Below are 26184 nucleotides of genomic sequence, written 5' to 3'. Positions count from 1 at the left end.
CTTAGAATTTTTATTTAAATGTCTCCGCCTATAAAAATAACACTAACCTTTAAAAAAAAGCTGAGTAATACAAGGAAAAGAATACTGAATGCAAAATTCAAGATCTTCAAGATCTATCTTTTTCATACGAGATATTTTGTGTAATCCAGGATTTCGTATAAGCTACTTGGAACGCCATTCAAAAAGATTTCCTGATTCAAGGCAGCTATGAAAACGGAGGGAGTGTATAAAAATTACGCTACATTTTTGAACTCATAAGAGTGATGCCAAGATATGAACACATGTTTGCTAATCATTTACATCATAAAAGATTAGTTTGATAACATTTTCAGTGACGTCGTTTTGACCGAGTTTATTTGCTTGTTGAAAACTTGACTAGATATGTACGATAAATAAGAAAAGTTAGTATGCGCTTAAGTTGCAAAATTTCTTAATTCGTAACTCATTATTTGTTAAGATTATCATTTAGGTAACAATTTTAGTTTCTACCTCACTGCATGCTTACGTTTGTAAATATTTGTAGTTACAGAACTGCTTTTTTATCATGGACAATGTAAGTTAAAAATAAAAATGTTTCAATAAAATTGTGCAATAACCCATTTTATCGAAAAATTAATTAAGTGCAATTATTCTCTTCTTGTATAAAGGTCTGTCTTTCTTTATATTGCTTTGTATGTGTATGCAATATCCAACCAAATCTATTGCATTTACAGACACAGAAATTTAGCACAAAAGTAGTCGAAAAGGCAAGAGGTTATATTTGGAAGGCCGAACTTTACAATTCACGTATAACATGTTTCACTTAATATTGTATTTTTTGTTTATTTGATTTTACCTCTCTTAAATTGCTTTTTAAAAAAATTATTGTTAGTAATACACGAAAACTGAAACAAACCGTGATATCCTAAAGTATTTATGCAGGTCATTAAACACATTTTACACCAGTAAGGCACCAAATTTGGAATGTAGTTTTTTTGAAATACTTTCAATATTGTTTGAAATATTTATATCTAATTTAAATGCTTGGAATTTGAAAACATTTTACTTCACGCTTCCACGCTTCACACTCCAATGTCTCCCGTACCTACCAGTATTTGTTGTTTAGCCGCTTGGTTGAAAACCTGGAGACAGCTCTTATTTTTTGATCCAGCCCAGAAGCGGAGAAATCTCTGGTCCAGCACCCACAGAATTATTGATTCACTTGGAGGACTGAATGACCACGATTTATTTAAGTTGCCCCTGTCACCATTAACGAACACGGAGGATCTCCGACAGGCTGGAATAGAACCTTCGGATGCGAGTCCGACGCCCTACCGATCAGGCCACCACGGCCATAACAGCATTTCACCTCGGACACATGAAAATTATGTGGTCTTCAGTTACTGCTAAGAAGTGTTAGAAGTCGGTGGCATTATTTGCAATGAGAGAGTGTTTGAGCAACGCCTCCTAAATGCCTGTCGCTTTCACACTTTTAATTCGCTGAGCAAAATGATCCCAATAAGCAAAAGTCGGTACTATTGCTACTGCCATCTATCGAAGGTCGTAGGTATTAGAAATTAATAGCGGAGAACATAATTGGTTAACTTCTAAACTTAAATTTTGAAATTAACCAATAAACAGTCTGATTTGAATTGTTTGGATCCATCGCCATAGCAATGCCATCCTTGTATTGCCGCCAGGTAGCACTTAAAAGTGTACCGGCAGAAGATCACTTTTTGAGGCAAATGTAATAGGCATTTAGTATTTAGGAGGCGTTGGTTAGAGTGAGAAAGAAAACACCTATATGACAAAAATCACTTAATAAACACTTTAAAATGATTGTAAACGATGGAGCAACCATTGTAAAACGTTTATGAAACGCTTAAATGTTGTATGTGCTATTTGTGTGTCGTAATTTAATGTTATTTCGTTTTAATTAATCTCTTTTGCTAATGGAAAAAATAGAAAGCGAGCGTTCAGGAAAAAAAGTTACTCTGAAGGAAAATAAAGAGATAAGGAAACTTTATACATGATATCAAATATTGCTGCTTACGAAGTTTGCTGTCTTCCTCCTATCATTTTAAGTGTTTAGTATGCTGAAACGAATGAACGCTTTAAATGCTTGCAATTCATCTTCAGAACTTACTGCATGGTGTGCTTGTTTCCCTCCATAGGCCCTTCCAATACTCAGAGCTTGAAGACCTTGGAACACTGTCTGCTGCTGATGTGCTTAGACGAATCCATCCCTGGAGTGCCCAATTATTCGACCATCAGGAAGGAGGCCACCACCCTGGAGCTAGCTGCCATGGCGGGACATGTGCTCCACGGTAGTGGTACAGACGCTGGGACCGCTAATCGATGGTACGACAAGTTCTTGCAGGTAAGGCTCTTTCGTTACTGTTTTTTCAGATTCATTTTTACCAATGGGGTCGTTTCCGAAATTTTAAAAGTATTTTTTTTTTTGAAAGAGTATGCTTAAAAACACAGGATCTGACCATTTTTTTAAATAATTTGACTAAGTTTAAAAAAATTTTTAAAGTATTTTAATGGGTTCGCTTTCATTGTCTACGCTTCTGCCGATGACATCATAAATGATTAAAAGCTATTCACAGAGCACAATATTTAATTCGCTTCTTTACTCACATGTACTGGCTACGATATGGTTCATAACAAGACTAGAGCGCAATAGTATTTAATTCGCGTGTTGGTTATCATAACGTGTAAACGCGGTAGCCAGATGCGGCAAAATACATCATTTGTGACGTCATAAAGACCACGCCTTATTTTCAAAATCGGACATTAAAAAAAAATAATTAAAAATTAAGCATTGGGAAAAGGAAAGTTCTTTCTCGCTCCATTGTTTTTTTTTTTTTTTTTTTTTTTTTTTTTTTTTTTTTTTTGTGTGTGCTTATTCTATCAATTTTAGTGACTAAAAGTATAGTACTTTTGACTGAAGGAAGCAACTCCAGTATCAAAAAGTTGTTATTATCACGTGTTGCAAGTGAATCTCTGAGAAGAGTTCAAATATCAACTCTCCGTGTAGCCGATTCCACCTTTAAGAAAGCAATCTTACTGGTTTCATGACGTCGCTTTAAGAGGCCGAAGAAGAAGAAATTTTGCGAAGAAAATCGCTTCAACTTATGTCTCGTAAGAGACAAAAGCTGTTATTTTGACAACTGTAGTTCACAGAGAAACCAAAAGATTGTTTTTGAGTAAGCGTTCTTTTCTTTATTTCTCCCCCCCCCCTCCGAAAGAAACATACACTTTTCGGCTAATAATTATGCTGCCAAATAATGTCAACAGATTTCGAAAAAGAAAAATAAGAGGCGTAGATATTTACGAAAATGATTTTTTTTTATTACTATACTAAAGAACAAAGACACTAATATATATTGAATGCATTTTTTCATTTCTTAAATAATATATTGTAAATTACATTTATTGGTATTTTTTATTTTTTATTTTTTCCTCTATCTATGATTGTTTAAATCTGTTTTTAGATGAGCAATTAATATAACTTCGGACAAAACAACATGATATAATTATCGTACGAATAAAATGCTCTGAAGCTATTCTATTTTAGGTTAGAATAAATTTATGTTGAGCAAATACATAAGAGAGAATAAAGGTGCATAAAGCTGGTATTCCTTTCAGGTCGATTGTTTCCAATATTGGTACGGCTTCGTACAAACTTGCAAAATATTTAGTCTCTGTGTTTTCTCCCCTTAGGAGTCACAATTTATTTACTATTAAAAATTCTGTTGAGTTTGTTAAAAAAATTCATAGTTTCGTCCCAAATAATTCTTTTATGGCTTCTTTTGACGTTAACTCTTTATTTACGAACGTTCCCGTCGAGGGTTCATTGTTATGCCTTCGTAGAAGACTTTCTGAATTTCATTTCACCAATACGGAAATTGAGGATTTAATTTTCCTTACCCGTACTTGTCTTAAGCAATGTTCTTTTGTTTTTAATGGGAAATTTTATATTATGTTAGATGGTCTGGCTATGGGAAACCCACTTAGCCCCATTCTTAGTGATATTTACATGCATTATTTTGAGGTTAAGCTGTTCCAAAAACTGAGGTTTCAATTTTATGTTCGGTATGTTGATGATTGTTTTGTTCTAATGAACCAGGATCAGTTTGAGAGTGATGAGGTTTTATCTCTTTTAAACTCCATTGATCCTCATATTCAGTTTTCTTGTGAGAAAGAACGGAATAATTGCATTTCATTTCTTGATGTACTTGTTTCTCGTACTGAAATTGGTTTTGAAACCACTGTTTATCGCAAACCTTTTGCTGTTTCTTTACCTCCTCATAGACTATCGTCTCATCCTCCAAATCAAAAATATTCTGCTTTCAATTCTTTTGTTTATCGCGCAATTAATATTTGTTCTTCGTCGGAACTTCTTAAAGTGGAACTTAATTATCTTAAAGCTGTGGCAATTGATAGAGACTATCCGCCAACTTTGATTGATTCCATTTATAAAAAACTTTCAAATAAATCCCAAACTAATGTTCTTAACCGAATCTTCATCAGAAAGAATTTGGTTGTTTTACCATTCTTTCCATCTGTAAGCTATCAGGTTGCTAAGATTCTAAAACGTTTCCAATTCCAGGTGGTGTTCTCTCCTATTAATAAACTTTCATTCTCTTCTCTTAAAGATCCTATTCACCCTCTTAATTGTTGTGGAATTTATAGAATTAATTGTAGTTGTGTAAACTTGCCTATATTGGACAGACTCGGCGTGCTTTAAAAATTCGCTTGAGAGAGCATCAAAATTATGTGAAAAAACAACAATTAAATAAGTCTAGTATTAATCAACACTGTTGGGATTCGAATCACTCTTTTGATTTTAACTCTTATCAGATTATCCAAAAATGCCCCAATTCATCAGATCTTGACTTTTGGGAATCCTTTCATATTTTGAGGAACAGTTCTAACTTAGTTAACGATCTTAGTGCAGTTCCATATTTTTCTAACATTTGGCTCCCATATCTTTAATACTGTCCTTTCCCCATCCCCCCCCCCTCTTTTCCCATTCATTTTTATCTATCTTCCTTTGTTTATTTTTACCTTTTTGTCTTGATTGACACCCCCCCCCCATTTTCTTCTATTTTTCTTTATTTTTCCTTTTTTCGAATATTTTTTGTTTCTGTTTATTTTATTTCATGGTTTTCCATGCAGCTTTCCTTTCTTGCGGTTCACGGTTACTGACAATTTCTTTTCTTTTTGTTTAAGCTTCGACTTAATCTTTGTCCAATTGAATTCTTTCAATTTGGGTTCGTACCTAAGAGAAAGCTCTTGGCCTTTGCTTGCATTCCTATTGGTTCCGGATCGGTTTATAACTTTGTCATTGGTGTTTGGCTAATCCGCTGTTTTTATCTTTTAAGCTGCATGCTTATCTGCTCTTAGCTTTTGTCGGATGTCTTTTCATCCATAAGCTCATTATTTTTTGCATTGAAAAAGGCGTTCCCTGTAACGCCGAAACACGTGTCTGCTGTAATTTACAAATTTGTGCTTCTGCTTACGTTGTTTTGTCTTACTTTACTGTTCAGCACAAAGGTATTTATTTATCTTATAAGAGAGAATGTATAAAATGACGAAAATACATCAACAAGCATTTTCAATGCATTGTATCATATCCACTTGATTTTAAAAGCGTCTTATTCGATTCAAAAAACGAGCTGATGTGTGCATCACATGACTTCCTTTTACTCCAACTTAAAGATAATATAGCCTTGGAGCTAAGAAACACTTTAAATATTTTCACCCCAAGTTTGTTGCGACACAAAGCAAAGAAAACGTTTCATAGAGATTAATTTTCGCAATATTGGCAGTTTTAATGTGATTCAACGGTTAACTCTCTAAATATGGCCAAATTGAAACCAGATTAAAAAATATATATATATCCGCTAAATTCGTCGCCAAGTTGGTGACAAAACTTGGCGACCAAGCTTGGCGATATATTGCAAATTATAGCACTGCTTGAGTTTACATTGAAATTAACAATGATTTTACCGCAAAAAGATGTAAAAGATCCCCTTTGAAACATCAGAGTGCCACCAAAAGAGAAGGTGCACAACTAGACCCCACTTGGAGTCTATTACCAAATTTCAACTTTCTAGGACATACCGTTCTTGAGTTATCCGAGATACATACGCACATACACACATACGCACATACACACATACGCGCATACGCACATACGTGCATACGGACGTCACGAGAAAACTCGTTGTAATTAACTCGGGGATCGTCAAAATGGACTCTTCAGGTGTCTATACGTTCTTAAGCATGTATCTACTAGTGGTCGGGTTGAAAAAAAATCAATATTCATTCGGGGGCGAGCAAAATGGAAATTAAGGCCGATTTTGGAGTGAAAATGTTTCAGCGAATACAATACTTCCTTTTTTGTAAAAGGAAGTAATAGTATCTTAAAGTGAAAGCATTCAAAAATTTTTAAAAATACCTTATGTTACACACATATTCAGTTCAACATCGATTCAGTACTCAGCAATATTCGCGTTTGAATAAAAAGAGAAAATGGGCAAGTTTCAAGTTATAATTGTGAAAATTAAAATGAAGTAAACATAAATGATATGTTTAAATTTTAACTATATGGACTCATATTTAAACTTGAAAAACCTACGTTGAATACCTTATAAAACTTTTCCATACGCTATTTTCTAGCGTTAATGCACTTGATAGTGTAATGACTATCACAAAAAGAAAAGATTCTAAGAAATTTAGCATTGAATATCAACTGCCTTCTGCAAAATAATGAAAATATAAAAGGGAATGACATAAGTCATATGTTACTCGCTGTCTACAACAGAAAAATAATCCAATGAATTTTTATGCAAAAAGAAATATATATATACAATACTTAAACATTTTTGAAGTGAACATTTTTGTTTGTTTCTACCGCTTGACGACATCCGTTACTCAAGTTCCTGAATTCATTAAAAACATTATTTAGCTTGATTCTGATAAATGTTGGTGAATTCAATAGCTACATTCTTTCTCTTCATAGTATAAAATGAAGTCTCCAAAAAGCATCTGTGTGTTTAAACTCGCAAAACTCGAGAACTACCCAGCCGATTTCGCTGAAATTTTCATTTTTTTTCTTTAAGTCCTGAAAAGGTTTGCAGACCAGTTCGAAAAAAATTCGATGAACAGTTCTTTTTTTATTCCAATTTATGCCCAATTTTCACATAAATTCCCGAATTATGGGGGGTGAAAAATTACTTGTACATATATTAATCATCGTTGGGAAGGGTAAAATTTTCCGCGTTCTACGTACTTTGTTTCAGTGCTCTAACTTAATGACGGCGGGAGTTATTAACGTTTTTAGCTCGAATTTGTTTAGGCTTAGCTGAAATTTGGGCACTGCTTTCTTCATTAAATCTATCAATAAAAAGTGAAGGAATCCTCCCACAGTTCTTTTTGACACCATTGGAAAAAGCGATATTTTTTACTTCTATCTACCACGAAAAACTAAGCTTCTATCTCAAAAAGAAAAAAAGTCACAAGCCTTTTTTAAATCAAGTTCAAAAAATCTCATTTCCATTCAAATTGGTAACCATTTTCTTTCGCATTTTAATTCCTTAAACTTGTTTTATTTTGTGTTTTCATGGCTACGCTTTTTAAATCCATCTTTCTCGATTTAATTTCTTAAAAGTATTTTAATATCTGTCGTCATTGTTTGGGAGGGAAATTTCTCATGGTGTTTTTTTATTTATTTATTTAAGCCTGATTGTTGAATATACGTTACTTGACACAATTTTTATTTTCAACGTTGACCGGGCAAAGCCGGGCATTCATTTCATTGAGTTCATTTGGAATATGTTTTCATTTTGTCAGCTTAATAAGGTTGTTCTAACATTTTTTTTTAAAGTATGTATTACAACAAGTTTATTTCTTACTCCATAATTAATTTACGTTTTGATTATTGCTTCATGTAGTATGAAACTTTTTTTAAAATACTACGTTTTATTGGGATTTTTTTTTTTTTTTTTGTAAAATGTTAAGTATGAATAAACACTCTGAAAAGATAAACTGAAATAAGTTCAAAGTTTTAACTTTTAAAAACACGGAGCAATCAACAATAGAGCATAGAAAGTGGAAAAGATAAAACTGGAACGATTCAGAAAAATGAAAACCAGTGTTTTAAAACCTCGCTGCAATGGGGTCGTTTCCAAAATTTTAAAAGTATTTTTTTCTGAAAGAGCATGCTTAAAAATATAGGATCTGACCATTTTTTTAATAATTTGTTCAAGTTTAATATTTTTTTAAAATTACTTAAATCGGTGCGCTTTCATTGTTTACGTTTCAGTCGTGTGACATCACAAATGATGAAATGTCATTCAGTGTTGCCATTCACGGAGAAAAATATTTAATTCGCCTCTTTACTCCCATGTATTGGCAGCGATATGGTTGATAGCAAGCGTAGAGCGCAATTTTAATTCGCTTCTTGATTATCATAGCGTGGAAATACGGTAGAAAGATGCGCCAAATTGCATCATTTGTGACGTCATAAGGACCACGCCTTGTTTTCAAAATCGGACAGTTTAAAAAATTAATTAAAAAATAACTGTTGGGAAAATGAAAGTATTTTCTTGGTCCATGTTATTCTTTTTACTCATTCTATCAAAGTCAGTGACTAAAAGTAGTACTTTTGGCTGAAGGAAACAACCCCATTCTTGAAAACGAATATATTAATTTATCAGATACAAATTAAATTGTTGGCTTTTATATTGAAGGAATAAATTAATATCTTTTTCATCAACAAAACATTTTTCATTGTTTACATTCTAACCCCATTTCTCATTTTTACGCACAAAAACCGATCCTCAGAATGAGAATAGTAACTGTGATTAATGATCTGATCTTATCACGCTTAACAGAAATAAGAAACGAAACTGTAAGATTTGCCTCCAGGCAAAAGCAAAACAAAAAGAAAGTAATTATAATAGATAGCGTATCAAAACATGAGATACCGTAATAGATAACACGCTTTAAGCATTACTCCGGCCATTAGAGCGCGATATTGTGTTTGCAGAAATCTCCTTTCTTTGAAAATAAGAAAAAGAAAATGTGGATATGATTTTATATTGGATAAATCAAGTACAAAATGTAGTATCCTTAAAATGAAGAGTAATCGCTGTTTTGTGTCACTATCGTTTTATCATGAAAGACATATTGAAAATATTAAGAAATGGTGGTAGAGAATAGGGTAGAAGGGCGAAAGTAATTTATTTTGCGGTATCAAATATGTTTTGACGGGCCGGATGAAATTGTATCAGTCATAGAAGTCAAGTTAAATGGTTGTTATTGGGTTTTTTAACTCCTTTTACAAAAAAGGAAGTATTGTATTCGCGAAAAAAATTTCGCTCAAAAATCGACTTTAATTTCCATTTTACTCACCCCCGAATTAATATTGAGTTTTTTTTTTTTTTTTCGACTCGACCAAGCGTGGATTAGTGCCTAAGAACGTATAGACACGCGAAATATCCATAATGACGATTCCCGAGTTAATTACAACGAATTTTCTCGTGACGTCTGTATGTACGTATGTATGTACGTGCGTATGAGCGTATGTATGTTGCATAACTCAAGAACGGTAAGTCCTAGAAAGTTGAAATTTGGTACGTAGACTCCAAGTGGGATCTAGTTGTGTACCTATTCTTTTGGTTGCATTCGGATGTTTTCAAAGGGGTCTTTTGCTCTTTTTTGGAAGGAAATCATTGTTAATTTCGATGTAAACTCAAGTGGTGTTATAATTTGGCGGACACTTGGCGAGATATCGCCAGTGTTTTGGTCGCCAAGTTTTGTCGCCAACTTCGCAATAAATTTTCCGATTTTTTTAAAAATCTGTTTCAATTTGGTCACTGTTGGTGATATTTAGAGAGTAGACTATTGAATCACATTAAAATTGCCAGTAATGGGAAAATGACATTAAATTGGAGTAAAAGGAAGTCATGTGATGCACACATCAGCTCGTTTACTTATTGATTTCAGTGATACCCCCTTGTCCGAATTAATAGAATCAAGCCATTTTTTTTTTACAAAATCACCTTTATTTACATCATTTAATTAAAAAATCAAAATCACAACTTAGTATGCCCCACCCCCCTTTTTTTTGTCTAGCGCCATTTTCACTCTACTGGGCGCACAGTCAACCAGAGTTTTGCACTTTTCTTTGAATTCTTGATCTCTAAACCATGCTTTTCGCAAAGTACAAATCATTTTTTCTTTTGTTGTGCAATCAGATTTTCGCTCTATGTCACAATGACCTGCCTCTTCTGCGGGGAAATATCTATGGCTAACGAAAAGATAAAATATGTAGAAATTTATAACATTTAAACAGGACACAATATTTATGACAAAAATACGTGAAGTTATAGCGCCTAATCAACTGGTAGGCTAAACAGCTGTTATAGACAAATATTGAACAACCTAAAAAATTCGAAAATCAAAAATTCCCAACTTGATTCCATTAATTCTTACAAAGGTGTAGGTTTTAGCATGTATGTATACAGGGTTAGAGCTACACCAAAAAATTGAGTTAATTACTTAATTAATTCACAAGTACCGGAAAATAGTCAAAATGGAATTCATCTTTTTTAAGCAATCATGAATTTGCTTATTATCTTTATTTGATAGTAGTTGACGTTCCTTTGATTTTTCGGATTACCATTACAAGAAGATTAAGTCCGGCTCGTTGTTTTAGAGAGACAAATTTTCGGCATTATGGTTTCGAATCGTTTTCGATTTGCGTTCCTCCCCCCTCCCCCATTTTTTTTAAGACCTAAATCAAGCAGATTTAAAAACTGGTTTTTAGTGTAAAATCATGTTTTTTCGTTAAAAATAACCTAGATAGAGGAATTTAAACAGTAAAGTTTTTATAAATACAAAATTTCCAGGTTATTAATTCCCATCATTTAAGAGTGATAAGAAATAAAAATACCATTACCGTATGCTGGAAATAAAAGAATTTAAGTGTACGGGTGTAAATTGGCTATAATAAATATATCTTTATTGTTGCACCCATCGCTTATTATACTCGTCTTATTTTTACTTTTTGCATTTCCAGTTTAGAATTTGCGTTGTGAACCCATGACTTATCATAAAAAAATTAAGTTTAATTATTAAAATGAACTTAAATGAAATTTGAGGTTGATTTTGAACTTAAAGTACATTCAGGGGTGCCCTACCCCCTCCCCCCCCCAAGTTCAATGACGCAAAATCCCCCCAAAAAAAATTTCAACCTTCATTCCCTTTTGTTTTTAGCTCTCTTTTTTAATTTATTCATTTTTTAAAAATATTTTTTATTTAGTTTAATTTTTTTAATTTATTTTTATTTATTTATTTGTTTATTATTATGGTTGTTATTATTATTATTATTATTATTTTGTTTCATTTGAAAAGTTTTGTGCTACGCCAATGACACACACACACACACACACAAACAAACTAAATAAATATGAAATAAAACATAAACAGAATAAAATAAAACAAAACAAATAATTTAAATTAAAAAAAATCAATAAATAAATTTGAATTAAAAATATATCAATAAATAAACTTAAATAAATAAAATTTCAAAATTTCAAAAATTCCCTCCCCATTTCGATGGCACAACTTGCACCATAATCCCCCCCCCCCCTCCCGTGGGCACCCCTGAACTACATGACATTTTCAGTGCTGTTAAATACTGATAATTTCATTCTTCGTGCAGGCTGTCGTATCGCGAGACGGTGTTGTTGGCTTCATTGTCGAACACTCTGCATCAGAAGGAATCACCGTCCTCCGATTCTGCGAAGAATTCTTACAAAAACTGTAAGTAACAACTTATTCGATCAGTTTTTGTTTATTGTAAAAAGTAATGTTATCAATATTGCCGTTCAACCGTCCACCTCCAAAATATGTACCCTCTATTTTAAAAAAAGAATCTATGCCCAGATAATTAAAGAATAAAAGAATAATGTATTTAACGTATACAAGGTGGTGTTTTTTTTTTTTTTTTTTTTTTTTGATGCAAAGACTTGTCATGTGACAGTGAAGAGAGCGACAGGTCTTAGTGAATCTTTTCTCATAATTCCAAAAGAAAGGAAGATAATATGATGCTCTATATTCTGTCGAAAAGAATGGTTGAGAAGGCAGAAAAAAGACAAAAAAAGACTTTTATTTTGAAGGTTTCTATCGTTCACTGTTAAAAATTCAGGAAACTTATATGGTAAATATTGTTGTAAAACTGAATGTTTACAGTACAGAAAATTTTTAGTGAATTGTACCGAAAAAAAAAACTATTGCAGCGCCAATTGATACACAACGTGACTTACAGTGTAAAGCACATAGCACCGTACTTCCCCTCATTCGATGTGTCCCACCTAGTATGGTGTTCAGTATACCATAAGCTACCGTAAAATATTACAGTAAAATAGGGTTTTACTGTAAAAGCTACAGGCAACATGGATGCCAGTAACTTTTACCGTAATATTTCAGGATTTTTTCAAAACAGTGTACAAGGGCTTTGATTTCAATAGGATCGTATTTCGTTACATTATGCTTCGCTATTTGGTTTTCAAAATTCACTAAGATTTTTATTTCCGATATGTGTAAATTCCATTGAAATGAAGTATTCTTTTTCTGTTCTCAGATCCGACGAAGAACCAGAAATTCCTCCATCCAATACGAACGTCACTTTGCGTCCTCCGACTACGCTTAGCTGGGAAATAGACGATGAAATCTCGACCGCTATACAAGAAGCGAGCAAGAAAATGAATAAGTATGATTTGATCGGTTAAATAGCAAACTAATGCTTGCCTGCTTTTTTTAGCTTGTGTAATGGTGGAGTATGTCTATTACTTCAGTTACAAAATACTCATATCGGAATAGATTGTTGCCATTCATATCAAATTAAGGGGATCCGATACACAAAAATTGGCAAATTTTGCTTTTTTTTTAACATTATTTGAAAAACTAATATGGATTTTTCTGCTTAAAAGGACGTTTGAATCTTGTTTGTATCTTAATTAGAACGAAAGATATAGTTTTTTTGTTGCATGCATTTAACTAATACATATTATATTAAACTTTAAAACTTTAAACGCGTATTTCTCCATAATGCAATTTTTCCCAATTTTTTGCATTCAAACTCTTATAAGTCAAAAACTGATAAAGATAAAGTAATGAAATTTGGGGCATATCTTTTTCAAACAGTTTAATTTAATTTTTATTCGGCAATTTTGAAAAAAAAAAACGTTTACTTCAAGAAATGTGATTTAAAAAAAAAGAAAGAAGTATCTTTGAAGTTTTCGAAATTTTTATTTAAATATTGTCTATTTTTATTGAATTAATATTTTTTAAATAGCCGAAAAAAAATTAAAGCTTAGATATTCGGGCATTATTTTTGAAAAAAAATTGAAAATTGGCCAACAATATTTTAAATTTCAGCGATTTAGAGCAACCGCATTTTTTTAAACAAATTAAATTTAAATTTAAAAAAATAATAATAATTTTTGTTATGAGTTTGCTTATTAAATAGATGCTGAATCAGTACAAAAAATTTCAAAGCTCTAAACTGTTTAATATTTTTTTTTTTTCAAAACGTGTTCCGGACACCCTTAATAACAATGGTTTTTCTTCCGCGTCTTTCCAAATGACGTCACAGCGCAGTCAACAAAGTAAGCTTCTTTAGATAAAAATAATTCAAAGATAAAATAAAAAGTATGAATGAGTAGCAATCGGTAGCACGATATGTGGTATCAATTACATGTGCTGAAAGCCTGCCACTGGCTTTAGTTGTCATCTCAGCTGTATGGATCCATCCTCCTAACAATAGTTAAAAATGCAATTCTCAGACTGCTTTTAATGCAAACAGTATGGTAAGGCATGAAATAACGATTGCTTTTTATTTATTGGAATTTTCCCCGCATACTGGAAATATTTCATAACTGTACATTGTATTTCAACAATACATGGTGACACGATTCAGATACTGTCCAATCACGGACTGTATTTAATTGGCAAACGTCCAGTTAAGACGAGTATAGCTGAATGAGGGGGAAAAGAAAAAAATTGATGCACATGTTCAGCTTATTTTTGAATGAGACTCTGTTTAATTTAGAGGCTAACATACATCTACAAAAGCTGACATCCCTCAAAACTAATAGATGCGTTCATTTCTGCCTGTAAAACGGATGTTTACCATACAATCCGTGGTCAGACAGTATGAGTCAGATTTTCAATACTTCGCATCCATATGCTTCCGTTCCCATATTTTTATGACAAAACTGGTTAACAATGTATGACCAGACGTTAAATCCCGGTTATCACAAATTTGCCATTTCAACTGCGGTTGCGCGTGGACTTAGCTTTTTGGGCTTTCTGTTTTAAGATTTCGTGTTGCTTGTTTATTTTTAGGCTGAGCGAGAGTCCCACCAGATTAATGAATGCGATTAGAATATTTTCACAGCGATTTCGTTATATATTATATGAAACTACAGGTATGAATAACTGATAATCTTAAGAAAAAAATGACACTTCAATATTTATTAGTTTGGAAATATTTATTTAACATAAATGTAAAACACATTCTGTACTTCAAAAATGATTGGAATATTAGTACAGAAATCCGTCTTTTGCGGATATTTTACGTTAGGCGTAAACAACTTTATTATACATTTTTATTTATTTTGAGGGTTCGGCTTTATATTAGAAGTGATGCTGCAATTCTAGTACGCTCTTCTGAGGTTAAAAATTTGGTCCCGAGAAGGACAGACAAATCAGACACCGAATCCATTAATAATTAAGACGCAAAATTCAATCTTTACCGAGGCATAAAAACTAAATCAGAGAAAACTTTGAGATTTCTAATTTTTATCTGTTGCTATCTCATATTTATTACCAAATTTAAAATGTTTAATTAATTTTAGCAAGATTTTTGAAGTCAGCTAAGTCCGCGCGCAAGCGCAGTTGAAATGGCAAATTTGTGATTACAGGGATTTAACGTCGAGTCAATGTATGAGTCACTGTGTTTATATTTACTATAATAATGTCAGTGTGCGACGATGTATACGTATAATTACTATTTTACCATTAATATCATTGCTCTTGAAATACTGAGACATTAATAAGATTTTAATACAATGGATTAAGTCAATAAGGAATGAACTTTGAACATTTGTTGCACCCCTTACTCAAGGGTGCCTCGTATTTAAATTTTTGGAGGGACGAATATTCTCAATTTGCCGAATGGAGTTCCAAATTTAGCTGAATGAGGATAATTTTGCCGAATCGTCAGACAAAATTTGCGGAATAAGGAAATTTTCTGGAAAGTCACAGTGACCTCTCGTGGCCTCCCCTCCGCGCGTCCTTTACTTACTCTGAGCTGCATTTCAATAGTCGAGTGAATGAGAACAAGGTTGGCATAGATTATATTGATGTGAAGTAAATGTCTCGGTACAGTGCCCGCCGCTTATTAAAATCACATTCGTTCTGAGGACATTTGATTTTATAAAGCGGCTGATTTTAACCGGCATACCTTTAAAAAAAAAACATTTTAAAAAAATTAAATTTTGAAGTTTCAGTACTCGAAAAACATAATGAATTATGTTCATTTATGAGTATTTCTAATACAGTTGTCCCTTTAACTAAATATGAGGAACATTCTCTTATACTTTCACAAGAGTCTTAAAATATTGACGCATTCTTGTTTAGTTGACAGAATTGCAGAGCAAAGATTCAATATCGTTTGAGAGTTTACAAAATGTTTTGCAACGTTGAACATTACATTTTTCTCTTTGCTCTAGTTCATCGTATATCAACAAACGCTTTTCTGACATCTACTGATGGGACAAATTTGGCACTGTGATTTCTTCATCTTTTGAGACCGATTCCTTCACTTCTTGGTGCTTCTTTATCAATTTTTTACACATGATGCCCAAAAGTTTGATTTTATGAAACGAAAAAAGTGATTTTATTAGAAAATGAGTTAAACTTGATTTGGTATTGCAAGGATTCTGTTCTTTTAGATTTGATTTTAAAAAGCGGCTGATTTTATAATCCAGTGATTTTATTAGTGGCGGGCACTGTATATAAATCGACCTGATATATACATAAATTAGCTTTCTCCAAATATTCACTTTGTCACTTACTCTCTTTGCTTAGGGGTGCTTATTTACCTTTTGCTCATTGACACAGCGGTAATTGTATTCCTTATCCGCTCTTTCCATTTCTTACAAAATCTAGCATTTTCTTTAATTGTTTCATTTTTGACTGATTTAGAATAAATAACTATTTTATACTACCTGCTTTTTTCGTTAAGGAAAAGACGCGTAAATTACTCAATGAACAAAATACGTAGTATCCGATTGTTTCATAACGTATTTGCTTCTTTCAGGTTGTGCAATGATTTGGATCTCTTCGTCCACCGATTCACAAAGTACGGCAAAGACTTCATCAAAAACCACAAGATCAGTCCTGACGCCTTCATACAAGTGGCTCTTCAACTAACTTACTATAAGTAAGTTGCAAGGGGGATTTCAGTGTTTCAGCTAAAAAATACTCCGTTTTAATGCTCTTATTAAAAAATGGTGTCCTTAAGAGCAATTTTTAAGCAAAATCTATTTATTAATCAAGAGCAAAATATCCTTAACAAGAAAGCTAGAGAGAGAAACGTAATATAAACAGCATAAATTTCAAATAATCTTCGTAATTTCCAGAAAAGTCATTTGTGTGGTTTTATTCCATGCGACATACACTAAGGAATAACTGTTCAGAAAAAAAATAAGATGGAAAATTCTGATGCATAACAAAGATGTAGTTATTTTTTAGGTAAAAAGAATTTATTTTTCTTTTTTTAAGACTTTTTATAACTAATTAATAAGCCGGCTGATGGCGTGATGGTTAGGCGCTGGCCTTCTACCCCTGGGGACCAAGATTCTGACCTGGGTGGCCAGTCGGTGGATTTTCGAGATTCAGTAAATCTTCAGCGCCCATGTCGTATGATTATGCGGCATGTAAAAGATCCCTTAGGTATTCGTTTGGCTTAGAGTATCCCTCGGCTAAATTAACTTTCTAGTGCAATTTTGCATCAAAAAAGAGCCCAGGTGCCTCCATCTGGTGGAAACTGGGCGTCAAAAACACTACTGCTCCATGCATCAGCGCCTTAATGGTGACACACAAAAGACTGATGCATTGTTATGGAGCGCATTAGGTCTGGTGTTCCCGCCTCTCGAGGTGGGTCTCCTACACAGCCCCATTGGAAAGGAAAAAAAATAACTAATTTGTAACGTGTTTTCCTCGGGAAGCCTTGAAATTCCACCCCCTACCCCCCCCCCAAAAAAAAAAAAGCGTTGGGTTAAAATTTTATTTATTGGTGTACCGTTGGACGCGCAATATTTTTGTTTTTCCGTCAAATGCGTACCTGAGTAAACTAGAAGGTTTACCTACGCTTAATCAGGCTATCTATAGTTGCACATATATGAAACATTGCTTTTACAAATTTAAGCCACTGATTATGCCAATTATCCCTCAGCTTTGTGGATGGTCACTAAAAATACGAGGCGCATGAAAAACCATAACCGTTTGAGGTCTATTGACATATCTATTGAAATTGGTGGGATACGTGACAATGGTAGATCATCTCATTTACCTCTTCCATCTCAAATTTTAGCTTCAATGATTTTGTTTATTCGCTATTTCTCAGAAAGGACGTATAGAGAGAATTTGCATCAAAAGGAAACTACTGTTGCCAATAAATTCACCTAACCAGCGAACCACACGAGTAGTGGAAAAATGAAAATAGTTCGAATAGGTGGAAATCGAAAGAGCATATTGAGAAATATTTTTGGCGCAAACATTATTTGCCCTTGTCCCCTCGTTATCGAAATACAAGGCTTTAAAGTTTGCCTATTTTTTAAGAAAAGCGCCGAATTTAATAACTTGGCAATAAATTGAAGGTACCACGTGACTTTACCGGCTGCGACAAGACATCCATCTGCAAAGCAGGTGAAAGATGCATTCCATGACTCACCAAAACTGACAAAATTTGACGTTCTTAAAATTTCGGCAGGCCTTACGAACTCATATTTAGAAAACTGGGACACAAGGGCAAATAATTTATGCATAAAAACATGCTTTACAACCTTCTTTCGACAGCAGATTTTATACCATCGAATGATTTCCTGGTAATAAAAAGCTTTTGAAATATTATCTTTAAAAAAAAAAAAGACCAGAGCTTATTCACTAGTCGGACTTCACTAGTACAGGAAAACAGGATTTTTTAGCGTACTAGCACAGGCAGAATTTTCTCCTTGAGAGAGGCAGAAAGGAAATTGTCGGTGATAACAAGTCAGAATTTTCTCCTCTGGGGGGGTTGGTCATTACAGACCTTAAATATATATAAACATACTAGGATCGATACTATAGTAAAAACTAAGAGTTTCGTTTAGTGGGCTGACCCTCCAACATTTCCCTTCCTCCCCGCTTGTTGCTTCGCTGAAACTTTGAGCAATAAATTGTTCATAATGTTGTAAGATTCCGGGCTGTTGTGCCGTATTCTAAGTGTTGTTACTCCAAACACGGCACAACAGCCTGGAATCTTACAATATAACTGACACCGGCCGTGAAAGCCTTCATTCTTCCAATAAAGTCCATAAAGTTCCAATTCAGTCATAAATTGCATTCTTCTGCAGATTTAAATATTCTTCCCCATCCTTTTTATCCAATTGACAAAAATCAACACTTTTTGTTCTGAGCTGGGGGTTGAATCTTTTTGTCTTCCCCTATTTCGCTGAATTTTTCTGATCGCATTTATCGTTCCATTCATTTTTATATTTCAGTGAAGGGAAATGAACTTTAATCAAGCGACAGCTGTAGAATTATTCTCAGAACAAAGACAAACAAGCAGACTCTAAACAAAATGCAACAATTTGTGTATAATTCCCTCATTCATACAACAACGCGTATGTATCTATTATGCGGCAACCGATGCCAACCGTGAAACCGAATCTTTGCAAAATTGACAATGTTTAAACTGTGAAAATTTCCACCACTATTGCACCTCATCCAAAATTCAGGACTCTTCCCTTCGTCATAGCAGGAGACTAATGAATGAATATGAGTGAAAGCAGGTTGCTTCTTGGGGTCCAAATTAGCCGTGATTTCGCACCGCGTTACGTCGTAAACGCGCTGACAGAAAGCAGGCTCGCTCTTTTTGCTGACGTCACAATCATGCAGTCAATTATTCCACATAATGAGAGCCGGGATTTCACATTTCCTGGCCGGTGTGGAAAAGGGACCGGCGCAACACGTGTTCGAATATTAATAAATAATTCACTTCGCTTCGCTTTCTGTGGAACGGAAGCTGCCACCGACTTCCTGTTCGAGCCGACGAGTGTCTTGGAATGTTTTCGCTGAAATTAGCTGTTATGAGCTTTCTGAAATTGGGAAGGTAATGAATTTCTGTGTGAAGAAAGTGAGAATTGTGAAAAAGGTTTTAGAAATTTCGACCTGGTAAATCATTTTCCCACCTATTTTACAAAATTATTTACAAAATACCTATTTCTGATGTTCCAAAATCCTGTTGCATTCCAAGCTTTTATTTCGTTTTCAAAGAGATTTCGGCTGGGTTTTCGTCCCCCTAAATTATTAATTTCTTATATGCATTGACAACATTTCACACAAAAGTAGTGGTCGTGTTGTGTTTTTTCGTTTTCACAGAAGAAAGATACATTTCTTCTCAATATTTTAGTAGTGGAAAAGTTAATGATACTTCTTACACCTGGCGCAAAACAAATTGGCCAACCAATCTGATGACAAATGATCAATTAGAATCATGTCGTGTACTTAAAGAAAAACAATGTAAATTAGGTAATCCAAAAAAGCTGGACGATAAAATCAACTGTTGTTTCTCTTAATTAAGGCTCCATAAATGTGAGGACGCTTTTTGGAAAAGTATAACGCGCTTGATGAGTTTGCACTATAATAAAAAGAAGCTGTGGAAAATCGACAAGCAACGAGTTTGTGTCTCATAAATCTTCCACGGAAAAGCTGCCATTTTTCCCTCCACATGACGAATAATATATTTTATTGAAAAATAATAGTTTAAATAGGTAACGAACTTTTTTTTTTTTGCTTCACAAATCACACGCGATTCTAATTTTATAAACAACAACATTTTGTTCATTACCTTTTTAAATTACAATTTTAACAGTCACGTTTGGGGGAAAAATGGGGAATTTTCTGAGGAATGAACTTGTCGTGGTAAATTAACCAAAGACGAAATTAAACCTTGCTTTCTTATTTAAAACCTTCATTCTTAATAAAATCTTTAATGAATAAGAACTTCAGACGCATTGGGAAGAACTTGCAAAAGTGAATCGACATAACTTACGTATGTACGTAATATAAAACGAGAAATTGTGGTAAATACAATCACGATTCTAAAAACCATGAATATTAAGGCATTTCTCCGTCCTTGCTTTGACCTCTACCCATTGACAGAGATCAAGGGTACCAATAAGTAGTGATGCGGTAGTAAGAAAATGTAAAGTATATATGAGGGAAACGTTGTGACAGCACCAAATGAATGAAGCAAACTTGTGTGTCAAAAAATTTAATACTTAATCGATTATTTTTTGACACCTCATTTCTTTTATTTTCTGTAAAATGCGACAGAAAGTATGTTTTTTTTTTTTTTTTTTTTTGATAACTACACAATGCAGTTGCTGAAAATTATTAAATGTCCCGTTTTGAGGGTCGCAATGGTCTTCGTAATTATATGTCTTATAAGACTTCAAATAAAAGTACACTCTATCCCTTATTAAAGTCCAGTATTGAGTATATGCGGTAATAGGTTTGCTACTCCAATAGGGAAACGTAACTAGTTGATTTTGAAAAGAGCTAATGAAGTGGGGGGGGGGGAATCACATGTCAAGCAAAAAATGAATTCTATTTTCAAGATACTTGAAGAAAAAGGGTTTTGGATTTAACACTAACACTAGGGAAATGTTGGAATTTGACGTTTTTTTCCCCGCTTTTTTTTCTTTTTCTTTTTTTTTTAGCGGAAACCAAGTAAGCAAGCTTGTATAATAAAGCTAACATACAATAGATGAAGGAAAATGCAAAAAAACTAATCAAAGAAAAAATTGTAGTAACTGCCTTTTACCTGCTCACGGCAGAATTGTCTACTGGACTAAACGGAAAAACGGAGGAAATTTTAGATTTTGTCATTTAATAAATATCACAACAGTTTTCAACTTCTCTTTCCACTAAGAAAAAGATTCAATATTTTGTGGTTCCTTTTTTTTTTTTTTTTTTCCTTTTCTTTGTCTTTGATTGTAAAGATCAATAATTTAGCAAGGAATTTTGTTAGAAACCATTCTATTAAAAATGTTCTAATTTTTCTTCAAAAACTAGAGCATCCTAATCAGCCTCCGGCACATCCCAGGTCTCCCGGGTGACTGAAATAGGAAGCTAATTCTTTCCGAACAAGGATCTTTCACGCTAAATTTTGCTATAAATTCTGAGAAATAATTTGTCTGGTGCCTGAAACTTTTTTTTTCTGTCACTCAGATTTTAGAATTACTGTCAATATCCTCATATATATAATAGCGAATGATCAAGTAACGCTCCTGACGTCACCAACAATGAAACTCGCGCCACGGTATAATAATTTGATAATATTTTTTGATAATGTTTGACATGCAGGAAAAGGCTTTATTGTGACAAGGCTGAACTCGATCCGGTAACTTAACTGTTTTACTGGCAAGACTGTGTCATTTCAGGGGCATGAAGAAACGAAAAAGCGGTCAACAATGAACTCTACCTACTGGGTTCGTCCACTGGAGTTAAGGTTACAATTTCAACTATCAAAATATCACCAAACTGGCAATGGCTTCGTTCAAATGTAGAAGTAATTTTCACCCTCATACCTTGACGGGCGATTTTCTAGTGTAATTATAAGATTTTTGATTATCATCGGTTTTTACATCCTTAACCAGCATTGTGGAGTCAAAATCTAATCCAGAAGTCGGAGTTGGACAGATTTTCGAGTAAAAAATTCGGAGTCGGAGGCTTTAAAAGACCAGGAAGTCGTAGTCGGTCATTTTACTACCCACGAAGGACTTTTTCTCGAAACCAAGTCCCTCGTCCCTGTCGAGTGCGAGGGTGTGCAGCATAAACAAAGACCTATTAAATCACTATCCCTCCGAGTCTGCAACTTTGCCAAGGCTGCAGAGTAGGAGCTGATTTTGCAGTAAAGAATTCGAAATCTGTCGTTTTCTCTCTGACTCCGTACACTGTAAAAAAATTCCGAAACGTTACTGGTTATTTTCGTGGAACGTCTCGGGATTTCACACGTTTTTACCTATTTCTCCGTAAAAACAAGTATCTTCACAAAAAAGTTTCCTGAATCGCTACAAGTTGCACGTGTGCAGACTTTTCACTGTTGTGGAAAATATTTTTAGCAACCAGTTTAATGATTGAATGAGCGTGTTTATTAAGTGTATCGGCCTAAGGTTGCTTACGGCCTGTCCAGGTTTACTAAGCTCCTAATGAGAGCGAAACAAGTCAATGGATAGCTACAGCTTTGCAAGGCAGGAATTGCAGGCAAGAGATATGGTTGGCTCTTTCTTGCATAGCTTTGACCGTGGTCGCTCTGATTTTTATGGAGCCTTCTTGGTAAATCAGGAAAGTTCTAATCAATAACACTAAACCTACTTAATTTTTCCTGAAGGCTCTAGAGACATGGCTGACTTTAACAGGCGAGGTTTCGCATTTCTTCAGAAAGTTTCAAGGTTAATTTCAGAAAGGTTACTGACTTTTACCTGGTTTTTCCAAGATAAGTTACTGGCAGAAATTGGGCACATCAGCTGCCTAATATTTTCCAGGTACGTTTCTGAATCGTTTTTACAGTGTAGCTCTATGTTTAACGGTAAAGCATTATATCCTATTCCGTGTTAGTCCAACTAGAGAGATTATTGGTGTATTAATTCTTGATGAATGCGAAATCATCAGACCGTTGTTGTGGAAATTAGCCGACTGTTTACCTTTCCAGTACAGAGAACTCAGTTGTTGCCTTATCTAGATAATTGATGCTGTATTAACTCTTGATTTTTACCCTACTCTTCTACAAAACCGGTTTACTCATTTTCGAACGAATGAATTTAAAATTACTCTCAGTTGTTTGGAATAAGATACAATGCCTTTTTTTTATCATCGATTTCTTTAATTTAGTAGCACCGAATCTTAACAATAAAAATGTTGGCTTTCCTTATGAAAGATACATTCATAAATATTATTGTTCTTAACCCTTGCTAAGCTTGTGATCAAAATTGGAAAAGATAACATCAGCTTCACGCTCGCGACACAAATTTCTTACAAATTTAAGTGTTTTGAAAATAAAGCATTATATTAATTGAAAAAGAAGCAAAGATAGCAAAGAAGTGTCTCAAAGTAGGCCAATATTTCCTTGTCTTATTTAGTGCATGACGAGTTACATTTATTTTAACATACGTATGGGAATAGAAATGTTTTTTTTTTTTTTTTTTTTTTGAGATTTTTATTTTGAAGACTAAAATCTGTCTATGATTGTAGAAAAAAAAAAGCTGAACAAAAGGCAACAAAAAGCATTAGATGACGCATGGTAATTGATGAAACACACTTTCAAATATTTTCATTGAAACTTTCAAAAAAAAAAAAAAAAACGAAATTTTAGCCCAGCTTGTCCCATGATACTTCTCGTAGCAGTTTTTTCAATTGAAAAACCTTCTTTTACCGAGGAAAAGTCTTTCAATCGATATGTAAATTCATTAGTCTCTTTTTTGCTGAAAATAACAAGACAATTTATTTTCGGCTTCTTGATTAAAACGATAAAAACCGTTGTAATCTTTCAGTGAAGGGTAGAAAAAGCAATGCGAAAAAGTGTTCCCTGCCGAATTTGTTATGTCAGACAAAAAGGAGGAAACTGTGTTGAAAAAAAAAAGAAAAATATCTTTGTGATTTAAGAGCGCTTGCCTCCAAATTAAATAAGTCTTTTTTTTTTTTTTGCATAAACGTATATCCCCCCCCCCTTTTCCGTCGCTCTAGTTTGGAGAGCGTTTGAATCGTGGAGCTATCTTAATTTGTGAGTTCCTGGTAAATCTCAAAATCATGATTTTTTTATTCACCCTTCTACGCAAGGGGGTCTTGATCATTTCGTGCCAGTATCGCCATCTAGCAGCTGCTGAAGCAAACTCCGTGTTGCTTTTCTACGGCATGCTGACATAAAATGTAGATCTTATGTGGAACGTGAAAAAATCAGTTTCTTTCGAGTTTCAGAAAGTTCAGAAACAACAACACAAATTTAAAAATTTGTTGTATACAATACTGTATACTAGGAAAAGCCTATACCAATGAGTGAGATAAAAATTATTGCTGGCAATATAATATCGTCTCGGTCTCTTTGTATGTTTCACAAAAGGAAGTTGTGGCTTTATTTATGAAAAAATGAAGGGAATAAATGATTCGAACCAAGAAAAAAAAAGAATAAAAACGAATGGCGAACATAGCATACAAGGATTTTTTTTCTGAAGGCAAATACGGATTCTGGGAGCGAGGCCGTCATTTGAAAAAATTCTTACTGATTCTAAATATTATTTTTGCCGCCGAAGTCAGCAAATTCACCAACTTTGCAACAAAAACTTGGCAAGATATTGCCAAGCGGTAGCCAGTTTATGACAATATTTTAGTCTGCATTGAAATAGATACCGATTTACCTCAAAATGATGTTTGAACAACCTTTTTGAACATCGGAAAGCAAACAAATGAGGAAGTGCACAACTAGATCCCACTCGGACTCTACAAGGAAAATTTCTACCTTCTACGATACAACGTTTTTGAGTTGTGCGAGCTAAATGCACCAGTACACACATATACGTGCGAACATACAGACGTCATGAGAAAACTCGTGATGATTTTCTCAGGACTGGATGTTTCGATTGTCCATACGATCCTGGTATATATGTACTTTCAAACGTTCCGAAATAGCTGCTCAACATTCATTCGGGGGAGGGTGTAACGGAAATGTAGGCCAAAACTGGAATAAAGAAATCTTTTTTTTTTTTTTGTTTTTTTTTTTGCGAATACGTTATTTTCTGCACGTCGTACAAGGAATTAAAAATTCGTACCAGGAAGGATAAATCTCCGTTAGGGCACAGCCATTTGTCGACATTATTGCAAAACCACTTAGTATACTATTTAATCATCAGAACATTTCAAGCCATAGAAGGAGTTAATGAGTCACAGTTTAGATAAATATCTTTTTAACTACATTAATATTTTTATGTTAATGAGTTAAAGATGTAAGCAGTAAATTAATTTAAATTTAAACAATGGAATTTGCCGTCAAAGTTATTGAAAATAGCTAGGTGTTATTCTCTGAAAGTACTTTATATGGTTTTTCGGTAGCTTGTCGATTTTTTTTCCCACCTACTTTATTTATTGAAGACAACCGACTTTAGTTGGGTGTTTAACTTTCTTTTCAGTCTCGTGTAGCTGCGTTTTTGCCAACAGTCATTCTTAATAAAGAAAAAACATTAACTCAAAGTATTTGAAAGACAAAGTTCAACATAGAACGAAAGGAATTTTGAATAAATAACATAACTATGCCAATGTGACGTTTACAATACGTGCATAACTCTGATGAAAATGTGACTCAGAGACATCAGCAATGCATTCCGTTTGGAAAATTAATGCAATAATCAAATCAGGCAATGTCTTCAAACATGATGCCTCAGAAGAGTCTTTTTTTTTAAATATTATCTCTGCGTGTTTCAGTAGTAGAAAACTCAAAAATGACTGTTTTGGTCATCGAATAAGCATTAATAATTGAATAGATGAATGAAATAAAGGTTAAAGGGTGATGTGACATTTGTTAATATTTTGAGATGATCATGTAGATAGTACCATTTTATGGAAGTGTAACATTTAACTCTATACTTCCATGAAATATCACCATTTATATGATCAACTGAGAGTATAAATAAATGTCACATAAGCCCTTTTTCCACTCATCCGTTTATACCGTAAGCTGATGCAGGGGTGTACACCCTGAGACCCTCCCAAAGAGCAAGGGTGCACCCCCCCCCCCTTAAAGATCGCAAAAACCCCCCAAATGAGAAAAATATCCCTCGAAACACTCCCACCCCCTAAAAA

General features: G+C 33.9%; 1 protein-coding gene across 1 annotated transcript in view; it reads left to right on the top strand.

Moving 5' to 3' along the window:
* LOC129228655 (choline O-acetyltransferase-like) overlaps positions 1 to 26184 on the top strand; it is an 82226-nt gene that overhangs the window by 48986 nt on the left and 7056 nt on the right. Inside the window, exons 5-8 of the mRNA XM_054863339.1 lie at positions 2154 to 2359; positions 11723 to 11823; positions 12644 to 12772; positions 16388 to 16510. Coding sequence (XP_054719314.1) covers positions 2154 to 2359; positions 11723 to 11823; positions 12644 to 12772; positions 16388 to 16510 — 559 coding nt within the window. The remainder of the gene's footprint in view (positions 1 to 2153; positions 2360 to 11722; positions 11824 to 12643; positions 12773 to 16387; positions 16511 to 26184) is intronic.

This window comes from Uloborus diversus, chromosome 8 (assembly GCF_026930045.1).
Source record: "Uloborus diversus isolate 005 chromosome 8, Udiv.v.3.1, whole genome shotgun sequence".
Classification (NCBI taxonomy): Eukaryota; Metazoa; Arthropoda; class Arachnida; order Araneae; family Uloboridae; genus Uloborus; species Uloborus diversus.
The sequence above is the reverse complement of the archived record's forward strand: the minus strand, read 5'-3'. Positions and strand labels throughout refer to the sequence as shown.